Source organism: Gopherus evgoodei, chromosome 24 (genome assembly GCF_007399415.2).
Source record: "Gopherus evgoodei ecotype Sinaloan lineage chromosome 24, rGopEvg1_v1.p, whole genome shotgun sequence".
Classification (NCBI taxonomy): domain Eukaryota; kingdom Metazoa; phylum Chordata; order Testudines; family Testudinidae; genus Gopherus; species Gopherus evgoodei.
Genome location: NC_044345.1, coordinates 1,728,862 through 1,739,854, shown reverse-complemented (window position 1 = coordinate 1,739,854; position 10,993 = coordinate 1,728,862). Strand labels below are relative to the sequence as shown.

Here is a 10,993-nt window from a genome sequence, read left to right as displayed (position 1 = left end):
AGGACAGGCGAGCAGTTTGGGGGGGGCAGCCCCCTGATCCTCGCTCAGCCCAGACATGAGCCAGCCAGGCACACGGGACCCCCAGCCTGGCGCTTGCCCACAGGGTCCCCATTCCTTCCACGCGCTGGACCCCACTGCCAGGCCACGGCAGGGACAATCTGCCTCCGCGTTGCCCCATGTCCCCGGGGGACACTGCTCCGAGGGCCTGGGGGCGAGACGGGCAGGAGCCCCCCAACAGAGCACTCGCCTCAGGACCCAGGTTCTGGTCCTGGCCCTGGTCCCTGCAGGCAGCTGGCAGCTCTGGGCCAGGGCCCTTCCCACCTTGGCCCAAGCCAGCCTGCGCTGTGGGGCAAGAGCCGCTCCTGTGGGCCTGGTGCTGTGTTCTGGGGGGCGGCTCCGGTCATAGGGGGCCAGGAGTGGAGCCGGAGCCCAGGAGCTGTTACACACAGGCAGCCGGCCTCCCGGTGGGTCACGTGGCAAACACAAGGCTGAGCAGCTCGACGGCTTTTTCTCTTTCCCCACCAGAGGCTGGTTCAATGAAAGGCCTGAGCTGGCCCAGCCTGGCTCTGGGGACCAGCTGCCTTGGGGGGGGCTGGCCGGGCTGGCCAGGAGCACGAGACCCAGGACAGGAAACAAAAGGGACGCAGACGCCCATTTTCATGGGCTCAGCTGTGAGAGGCAGAACCGTGTGGCGCAGGATGTTCAATTTGCCCTTTAAGGCTCTTCGTGTTGCTGATCTCGGGGCTGCTGGCTGGCGCTGGGGGGGGCGGGGGGAGTCTTTGACAGCCCTGCACACCCAGCAGGGCAGCCCCACACCAGCCTGCCAGCCAGCCTCTGCGCTGCCCATAGCCAGTGCTGTCAAAGAAACACCCTGGAGCCGAGAGCAAAGGCACAAGCTGGGGCTTTATATGGTTAATTAAATAGCGCCAGGCGCCCGAGACACGCAGGGGGCTCTGCCGGCCCCTGGGAGCGAAGACACTGCGCCCCACGTGGGGCGTGGGGGCCCTGGGTTTTCAGACAGTCATTCCTATGTGTGATGGAGCAGCCAGCCCTATGTACAGTGTTTGCCTGGAGCCCAGGGGACCCGCAGGCTGCTTTGGGAGAAGAGATCCTGGCTTCCCAGGGCTTTGACTCAACGTGCCGCTGGGAGCACCAAGCAGAGGAACCCTGCACCCTGGCTGCAGCATGGCCAGGTCTCCCCCATCCTTCCTCTCTGCAGCCCCCCTCTTCTCCAGCTCCTCCCTCCCCCTCCAAATCAGCCTGCAGGGTGCCTCCTGCTCCTCCTCTCTCGGAGCACACGAGCAGCTAGAAGGTTGACTGGCTGTGGGAATGGCCCCTCGGAGACCCCTGCTCTGGAGTTCAGCTCTGCTAAGCCACCCGGCTCCAGGCGCAGGGAGCTGCCCAGCCCACGCTGTCACAGAGGACCAGGAGAGTGGCAGAAAGAAGAGGAGTGGCACAGTGGCGCTACGTGCTCCAGCGTGGCGCCTAGGAGGGGTGGCACCCTGGGGTGCTCCTGCGGCGTGGCTGCTGCTAGACCACGGCACATTTACTGCTGCTTTTCTTCGGAGAACTTTGTAAGTCCAGGTTTCCTTTTGGAATTTTACCCTGAAAGAGAGAGTGAACCGGTCACTGGCATCGGGGGTCAGGCTTCGCCACCAGTGGTCATTAAAGATCCCAAATTACTGTCCTGGCCATGTTCCAATGCGGGGAGTTCCCATCAGCCGTAGATACCGGAACCACACCAGCGTCCTGGCCCAGCCTGCTGTGTAGCACGGCAGTGTGATGGTTAAACAGCTTCTGCACTCCACCCCCGAGGCAGCTGCACCTCTGCCCCCAAGGAGGGATCCCTGTATAACCAGTCCCCACACCGCACCCCAGAGGCAGCTGCATCTCAGCCCCAGGGGAGTGATCCCTGTATAACCAGTTCCCATGCCCCACTCCATCTCAACGCCTCCTGCTGGAAGGGGGCCGAGCTGCGCAGGTCACCTCTAACGCGGGGGGCTCCCTAGCCCGCCTGGACCCCGCATGCTCACCAGTTTCTTGGTGGATTTCAGCAGGATGTCCTGGGCCAGGGTGTTGAAGGCCTGAGGGGAGAGGGGAGCAGGTTAGGGGAGGCCAGCCAGGGACACTGGGCTGGGGGCTGTGAGCTGGCTGGGGCAGTGAGAAACAAGAGCCTCTGGGTGAATCCTCTCCCCGCCGCCCCGCTTCCATGGGAACACATGGGGAGGACTGCCTGTGGGCCAGAGGTCCCAAGGGCGGGTCTCAGCCTCACTGGAGCCCCCCACCCAATCCATTCCAGGGATGGGCAAGAGATCTGCCTGGGGTCCTTCTACAGCCCAGATCCTGGGAGAGACCTCTCCTCCCTGCCCACGGGCACTGCACCGCCCACCACCCAGCCCCTGGCAGCACCCCTCGTGGGCCGGCCCTTCTCCCAGGCTGCCCCTAGGCAGTTAGTGCCCAGTGCAGGGGGCTGGTGGCACGACGGGGCAGGGCCCAGGGACCTCGGAGAGTCATTCTCTGGCAGGGAGCCAGGCCCCACCCCACTTACCTCCTCCACGTTGACACTGGACTTGGCACTGGTCTCAAAGAACCGGATCCCATGTTCCTTTGCAAGCTGCCAGGAGAGAAAGGGGCCTTTGAGCCAGGCACCCCCATACCCCCAAACCTCCTTCCCTCTCGCTAATGGCCGAGACCCGGCACAGCTGCTTCTCCATCCCAGGGAGACACGATCAAGGCCTCAGAGACACCCCAAGATAGGGGGTGAGATGGGAGGAGGGGGGCCTGGCCCTTGGGACTCTGCTGCATTCAGTGCCCGCTGGGGGCTGTGACCCTGTGCCCTGCTGCCCCTACCCCCAGATCCAGCCGTGAATGACAGCGGCACTCGTGCCACCGACCTGAGCCCCTCCGGTACCTTCTCTGCACGCTCCCTCTGCACCTTGCGCTTGGTCTCCATGTCACACTTGTTCCCCAGGAGGAGGCGCTCCACCCCCACAGAAGCGTTCTGGAGGAGAGAGCAGATCTGGGGGAGATCAACCCCTGGGCCCCGAGCCTGCCATCCGTCCTCACTCTGAGTCCCCCTTCAGCCATCCTCCAGGTATCCCCACCCGTCCCTCACGTCCCCAACCAGCCCCCAGTCCTGCATTCCCCACGGTCACAGCTCTGTCGGCACCTCTCACTCCAGACCCGCAGCCCCCTGCCTCCATCCGGCTCTGCCGGCGCCCCTCACTCCCGACCTGCAGCCCCCCGCCCCCCTCCAGCTCTGCCGGTGCCCCTCACTCCCGATCCATAGCCTCCCACCCCCCTCCGGCTCTGCGGGTGCCCCTCACTCCCGACCTGCAGCCCCCCCCCCCCTCCAGCTCTGACGGTGCCCCTCACTCCCGATCCATAGCCTCCCACCCCCTCCGGCTCTGCGGGTGCCCCTCACTCCCAACCTGCAGCCCCCCGCCCCCCTCCAGCTCTGACGGTGCCCCTCACTCCCGATCCATAGCCTCCCATCCCCCTTCAGCTCTGCGGGTGCCCCTCACTCCCGACCTGCAGCCCCCCGCCTCCCTCTAGCTCTGCCAGTGCCCCTCACTCCCGATCTATAGCCTCCCATCCCCCTCCGGCTCTGCGGGTGCCCCTCACTCCCGACCTGCAGCCCCCCGCCTCCCTCTAGCTCTGCCGGTGCCCCTCACTCCCGATCCATAGCCTCCCACCCCCCTCCGGCTCTGCGGGTGCCCCTCACTCCCGACCTGCAGCCCCCCACCCCCCTCCAGCTCTGACGGTGCCCCACTCCCGATCCATAGCCTCCCACCCCCCTCCGGCTCTGCGGGTGCCCCTCACTCCCGACCTGCAGCCCCCCGCCCCCCTCCAGCTCTGACGGTGCCCCTCACTCCCGATCCATAGCCTCCCATCCCCCTTCAGCTCTGCGGGTGCCCCTCACTCCCAACCTGCAGCCCCCCGCCTCCCTCTAGCTCTGCCGGTGCCCCTCACTCCCGATCTATAGCCTCCCACCCCCCTCCGGCTCTGCGGGTGCCCCTCACTCCCGACCTGCAGCCCCCCACCCCCTCCAGCTCTGACGGTGCCCCTCACTCCCGATCTATAGCCTCCCACCCCCCTCCGGCTCTGCGGGTGCCCCTCACTCCCGACCTGCAGCCCCCCGCCCCCCTCCAGCTCTGACGGTGCCCCTCACTCCCGATCCATAGCCTCCCACCCCCCTCCGGCTCTGCGGGTGCCCCTCACTCCCGACCTGCAGCCCCCCGCCCCCCTCCAGCTCTGACGGTGCCCCTCACTCCCGATCCATAGCCTCCCATCCCCTTCAGCTCTGCGGGTGCCCCTCACTCCCGACCTGCAGCCCCCCGCCTCCCTCTAGCTCTGCCAGTGCCCCTCACTCCCGATCTATAGCCTCCCATCCCCCTCCGGCTCTGCGGGTGCCCCTCACTCCCGACCTGCAGCCCCCCGCCTCCCTCTAGCTCTGCCGGTGCCCCTCACTCCCGATCCATAGCCTCCCACCCCCCCTCCGGCTCTGCGGGTGCCCCTCACTCCCGACCTGCAGCCCCCACCCCCCTCCAGCTCTGACGGTGCCCCACTCCCGATCCATAGCCTCCCACCCCCCTCCGGCTCTGCGGGTGCCCCTCACTCCCGACCTGCAGCCCCCCCGCCCCCCTCCAGCTCTGACGGTGCCCCTCACTCCCGATCCATAGCCTCCCATCCCCCTTCAGCTCTGCGGGTGCCCCTCACTCCCAACCTGCAGCCCCCCGCCTCCCTCTAGCTCTGCCGGTGCCCCTCACTCCCGATCTATAGCCTCCCACCCCCCTCCGGCTCTGCGGGTGCCCCTCACTCCCGACCTGCAGCCCCCCACCCCCCTCCAGCTCTGACGGTGCCCCTCACTCCCGATCTATAGCCTCCCACCCCCCTCCGGCTCTGCGGGTGCCCCTCACTCCCGACCTGCAGCCCCCCGCCCCCCTCCAGCTCTGACGGTGCCCCTCACTCCCGATCCATAGCCTCCCACCCCCCTCCGGCTCTGCGGGTGCCCCTCACTCCCGACCTGCAGCCCCCCGCCCCCCTCCAGCTCTGCCGGTGCCCCTCACTCCCGATCCATAGCCTCCCATCCCCCTTCAGCTCTGCGGGTGCCCCTCACTCCCGACCTGCAGCCCCCCGCCCCCCTCCAGCTCTGACGGTGCCCCTCACTCCCGACTCGCAGCCACTGCTAGCCCAGCCCTGAGCAACTTGTAACCCCACATAACAGCTCATCTGGGTGGTGACCAGGACCACAGAGTGCCCCCCCACAACCCCAACCATGACACAGCTCCCCCCGAGCCTCCCTTCCCCTCACCTCCTTGATGCTCTTCATCCAGTTCTGGATGTTCTCGAAGGATTTCTCATCTGTGATGTCGTACACGAGGATGATTCCCTGGAAGAGACACTCGCTCAGCGGGGTTGGACCCGCGGCTGGGGAGTCCGGGCTCTAGGCCCCTGTTAGCCTGGCCCTCGGCAGTGCCCGGAAGCCCCCCAGTGGCAAATGGAGCAGTTGGACTCAGCATCTCCCACCCCTATTGCCCAGGCCCCAGCTCCTCGGGCCGGCCCTCCGGAGCCCCAGGCTACCTGCACTGAGACAGACGCACTGCCCGCTCCCAGCTGCGCTGTCGGGGGGCGGGGGGGCAGGACGGGCTTCTCTGAGCCCCTACGTTCCCCTCCCTGCTTGGCAGGCGCCTGCTCCGAGGAGCACTGGGCCAGACTCCCCTCCTGGGGCTTGGCCTCGGGGTGCTCCCGCCCCACTGCCTTGGCGCGGCTGGGCCCAGCACCGTACCATGGCTCCTCGGTAATACGCCGTCGTGATGGTTTTAAACCTCTCCTGTCCTGCCGTGTCCCTGCGAGAGAGGAGGGGAAAGGGGCACTGGGGTCAGCAGCGTCTCAGGGGCCATGGGGGGAGGATTCCTGGGGCAACCACCCTGCCCTGAGGGTCCCTGGTTCTGCCTCCCCGGCTGACCCAGCCCTCGGCCCCCCTGCCCAGGCGCATGAGAGGTGCTGGTTGCTGCTCTGTGGGGTGGGGGCAGCCTGGCGACCCACACGCTGCTTCCACAGCTGCAGCAGGGCACAGCTGCCATCCATGGGGCTGCCAGGGCCTGAAGGAGCAGCCCAGCACAGGCAGGCTCCAGATTCCCCCTTCCCAGCCCCGGGGCCAAGACAGTGCCCCCCAGCCCACCCAGGCCCTGCCCCTGGCCCTGCAGGTGCTAGGCAGGGCTCTAGCTGTAGTGTGGCTGGAGGGGGGCTGGGGGCAGGAAGGAGGGAGAGGGGGTCCCACTTACCAGACCTGGAGTTTGATCTTTTTCCCCTCAATTTCCACTGTCCGGATTTTGAAGTCGATCCCTGGAACACAAGACAGATGACGCCATCAGAGACGCAAGGGGAGGGTGAAGGGGGTCCAGGGGCCCCGGCACGACCCCTATCCCGGGGCCAGGCCGACTGCAGGGCTGCTTGGTGCAGTGGCGCTGGACTGGGGTGACTGGCCTGTGGGGAGGGGGGGATGGGCCAGGCTGGGGGCTGTGCCAGGGCGGGGGGGCAGTGCCAGTCTGGGGCTCTATCCCCACTCTCCTGGCCTGCAATATTCACCCTTCCCCCAAACACGATCCAGCCCCCAGTCCCCCCCCACGCACATCTCCGGTCTCCCAGCAACAGCCTGACGCCCCAGGGAGCAAAGTCCAAGGTAGGTGCCCCCATCCCATAGTGAATAAACAGGCTGCAGGCGGGTGGGAGCGCAGAGCCCTCAGCCTCCCACAGCAGCCACTCAGGCAGACGGGCCAAGGATTCCTGGGCCATGGCATCACCCCCAACACTGTCCAGCTATTGTCTGGCTCACTGCATATGGCGGCGGGGGGGAGGGGGGGCAGACAGACAGAGCCTCTGGCACATCCTGCAGCCCCCCAGCCCAGCACTGCCAGGGACGCTGCGTGCTGGGCCGGGGGGCAGGTTCCTGCCCCGTTTCCCAGGGCGGGCAGAGGAATGACGCAGCCCCGGCCTCGCTCTCAGGCTGGCATGAGGGACCCCACATGCAGCATCCCCGGTGCAACCCCCCAGAGCACCACGGAGCAGGCTCGGGACACAGGCAGCTCCAAGCAGCCCCCACAGGGGATGAGATTTGTGGTCAGTGGGGTTCGGAGTTTCCAATGGAGATTAAAGATTGCAGCCCCTCCACCCCACTCCAGTGCGCCCTAATGACTTCCAGCCCTGCCCCTCTGCAGCCCTGCTCCCAGACATCACCCCCTGACCCCCGGCACACGGGACACGAGGGGACGAGGTGCATTTGGAGCTGTCTCCCAGGGCACAGAGCCTGCCGGAGGAGCTCTGTGGGGCTGGCAGCAAGAGGGAGACTCCCCAGAACCACAGTGGGCAGAGATTCGGGTAGTCCTGGCTGCTTCCATGCAGTGATGCTGATCTACACCAGCTGGGAGTGTCTGGCCCTCGGACCCTAGTGACGGGGGGCCTGGGGAGGGGTCTGTGGAGCCAGAAACAGGCCAACCAGGGGGCTCCTGAAGCCCTCGGGAGACGAGGCCAGTCAGGGCCAAGGGTTTGGCTCTGTCCCTGCAGCCCCCATGGGAAGCACCAGCACCCCAGGCCAGCTGCCCCCTCCCCCGGGAAGCTCTTGCCACCCGGGGGTTTGCAGACCTCACCGCTCCCGGCCAGGAGGCAGAATCTGATCGGCCCAGAGGCCCGGCTGTAGCTCGGGGTCCCCACCCGCCAGCCCGGCCTGCACAGCTCGGAGCAGGACACACATTTGTAACAGGCAGGACAAGTGGCTGCGGAGTGGAGCTGGGAACGGAGACCCTGGGGGTGGGAGGGGCCTTCCCGTCAGCAGCTGGGGCACATCCCCACCGACCCCCTGGGAAGGGGGCGGCCCAAGGACTCGGGGTGGGCTGGAGCAAACCCTCTCCCCAGTGGAATTCCCCGCCGGGAGGGTGCCTGCGTGCTGTCAGGCTGTTTACAGCTCTATGAACACCGTAGGGCTGGTGCCCTCACTTGCCCAAGGCCCAGGAAACTGTTTCACCATCTCAGGGGCAACTCCCTGTCTTGGGACAGGAGCTGCCAGCTCCGGAGGGGACCTGCAGCCCCAGTGCTGCAGCCCCCAGCCCCCATGGCCCCTTGGCTGGGGTCAAAGTCTCTGCCCCAGGATCACGAAGGCTCTCACCCCTCAGGGGTCAGAGCTGGCCCCGGGGCACAAAGGGTTACACGGTGGTGGGGTCTGATGGAGATGCTGGGTACGGTGCCCCCTGGGCTCCGGGCACTGCACACACTCACCCAGCCCTGGGGTGCAGGGGAGCACTCGCAGGGTCTTGCCCAAGGCAGCCCACTGGGTCACATGACAGAGGCACAGCAAGAACCCAGGTGTCCTGGACACGGCTTTAGTGCAGAGGGGCCAAGGCCGAGGGGCTCACCCAGAGCCTGGGCCTCCCCGCTGGGTGACCTGACCCCCGCCCTGCATCCCCAGCCAGCCCTCCCGCCCCCTCCCCATCTGACCCAGCCTTCCAGGCCTGGTGACAAAGCAACCAGACTGACTCCCTGAGAGGCATGGGGCGCAGGGTCTGGGGCACTGCCCTCCGCGGGGCCGGGCACACACATGTACACACACACATCTGTGCCATGGGGTGCAGGGTCTGGGGCACAGCCCTCCGCGGGGCAGGGCACACGCATGTACACACACACATCTGTGCCATGGGGTGCAGGATCTGGGCCACAGCCCTCCGCGGGGCAGGGCACACGCATGTACACACACACATCTGTGCCATGGGGTGCAGGATCTGGGGCACTGCCCTCCGCAGGGCAGGGCACACGCATGTACACACACACATCTGTGCCATGGGATGCAGGATCTGGGGCACTGCCCTCCGCGGGGCAGGGCACACGCATGTACACACATCTGTGCCATGGGATGCAGGATCTGGGGCACTGCCCTCTGCGGGGCAGGGCACACGCATGTACACACACCCATCTGTGCCATGGGGTGCAGGATCTGGGGCACTGTCCTCCGCGGGGCAGGGCACACGCATGTACACACACATCTGTGCCATGGGGTGCAGGATCTGGGGCACTGCCCTACACGGGGCAGGGCACACGCATGTACATGCACACACACACATCTGTCCCACAGGATACAAGGTGCAGGGCAGCGCTAGGTGTGCACATACACAAGTGCTCAATGGTGCAAGGGGCAGGGCACTAGTGAACAGGATGCCTGCAAGCAGTACGGGTGGGGGAGGCAAAGCACTGAACCAGGCCTGGGCCATCCCAGGGGCTCTCAGCTCAGACCAAGCACCCTGGCAAGTTCATACCGAGGGCGGAGGCGCCCCTCCCCCCACTCCTCTGCCCTCGCCTGCCCACCCCTGCCTGTGCTGGGGCTGGACAGAGACGGGGGGGGGCGTTATCCAGCAGGATCAGGGGTTCCAGGTTGACACTCGACCCAAGGACCAGTTCCCTGGGGGGGTTCCAGGGGGGCAGCATTCACCGATGGTAATGTAGGTGCAGGTGAAGTTGGGGGTTCCCGGGGGGGCCCCGGGGCGGGCACTCACCGATGGTGGAGATGTAGGTGCTGGTGAAGTTGGGGGTTCCCGGGGGGGTCCGGGGGGGGCACTCACCGATGGTGGAGATGTAGGTGCTGGAGAAGTTGGGGGTTCCCGGGGGGGGCCCCGGGGGGGGCACTCACCGATGGTGGAGATGTAGGTGCTGGTGAAGTTGGGGGTTCCCGGGGGGGCCCCGGGGGGGCACTCACCGATGGTGGAGATGTAGGTGCTGGTGAAGTTGGGGGTTCCCGGGGGCGGCACTCACCGATGGTGGAGATGTAGGTGCTGGTGAAGTTGGGGGTTCCCGGGGGGGCCCCGGGGGGGGGCACTCACCGATGGTGGAGATGTAGGTGCTGGTGAAGTTGGGGGTTCCCGGGGGGGCCCCGGGGGGGGCACTCACCGATGGTGGAGATGTAGGTGCTGGAGAAGTTGGGGGTTCCCGGGGGGGCCCCGGGGGCGGCACTCACCGATGGTGGAGATGTAGGTGCTGGTGAAGTTGGGGGTTCCCGGGGGGGTCCGGGGGGGGCACTCACCGATGGTGGAGATGTAGGTGCTGGAGAAGTTGGGGGTTCCCGGGGGGGTTCTGGGGGGTTCTGGGGGGGGCACTCACCGATGGTGGAGATGTAGGTGCTGGTGAAGTTGGGGGTTCCCGGGGGGGCCCCGGGGGGGCACTCACCGATGGTGGAGATGTAGGTGCTGGAGAAGTTGGGGGTTCCCGGGGGGGCCCCGGGGGGGTTCGGGGGGGGCACTCACCGATGGTGGAGATGTAGGTGCTGGAGAAGTTGGGGGTTCCCGGGGGGGCCCCGGGGGGGTTCGGGGGGGGCACTCACCGATGGTGGAGATGTAGGTGCTGGAGAAGTTGGGGGTTCCCGGGGGGCCCCGGGGGGGTTCGGGGGGGGCACTCACCGATGGTGGAGATGTAGGTGCTGGTGAAGTTGGGGGTTCCCGGGGGGACCCTGGGGGGGGCACTCACCGATGGTGGAGATGTAGGTGCTGGTGAAGTTGGGGGTTCCCGGGGGGGCCCCGGGGGGGCACTCACCGATGGTGGAGATGTAGGTGCTGGTGAAGTTGGGGGTTCCGGGGGGGGCACTCACCGATGGTGGAGATGTAGGTGCTGGTGAAGTTGGGGGTTCCCGGGGAGGCCCCGGGGGGGGCACTCACCGATGGTGGAGATGTAGGTGCTGGTGAAGTTGGGGGTTCCCGGGGGGGCCCCGGGGGGGCACTCACCGATGGTGGAGATGTAGGTGCTGGAGAAGTTGTCCTCGGCGAAGCGGATGATCAGGCAGGTTTTGCCCACCCCGCTGTCCCCGATCAGCAGCAGTTTGAAGAGGTGATCGTAGGACTTGGCCATGGCCCGGGCCGGGCCGCTCGGCTCCTGGGCAAAACTTTCCAGCAGCGGGGAAGCGCCGAGGGGCGGCGCCGGCTCTGCCTCCGCCTCCGCCTCCCGCCTGCGCCCGGCG

The 10,993-nt window shown here is 67.1% G+C and overlaps 1 protein-coding gene across 2 annotated transcripts; it reads right to left on the bottom strand.

Moving 5' to 3' along the window:
• Positions 1–884: 884 nt before the first annotated feature.
• On the bottom strand, positions 885–10,953 carry RAB13 (RAB13, member RAS oncogene family). 2 transcript variants are annotated; one of them, XM_030541865.1, is made up of 8 exons: positions 10,761–10,953; positions 6,288–6,348; positions 5,789–5,849; positions 5,315–5,392; positions 2,912–3,001; positions 2,549–2,614; positions 2,034–2,084; positions 885–1,605 (listed from the first exon to the last, which is right to left on the bottom strand). In XM_030541865.1, the coding sequence occupies exons 1-8, from the start codon at positions 10,882–10,884 to the stop codon at positions 1,531–1,533; spliced, it is 606 nt and encodes a 201-aa protein (XP_030397725.1). In that variant the 5' UTR covers positions 10,885–10,953; the 3' UTR covers positions 885–1,530. The 2 variants fall into 2 exon arrangements, with proteins under 2 accessions (XP_030397725.1, XP_030397726.1); XM_030541866.1 differs by lacking the exon at positions 2,912–3,001.
• Between the last annotated feature and the right edge of the window lie 40 nt (positions 10,954–10,993).

Bases quoted from the DNA above. Each gene is read 5' to 3' on its own strand.
- RAB13 (XM_030541865.1), bottom strand. From the start codon at position 10,884: ATGGCCAAGTCCTACGATCACCTCTTCAAACTGCTGCTGATCGGGGAC. The intron at 5,850-6,287 runs GTAAGTGGGACC...CCTCTCTCGCAG, and splicing joins AAGATCAAACTCCAGGTCTG to GGACACGGCAGGACAGGAGA. The intron at 3,002-5,314 runs GTGAGGGGAAGG...TCTCTCCTCCAG, and splicing joins GGATGAAGAGCATCAAGGAG to AACGCTTCTGTGGGGGTGGA.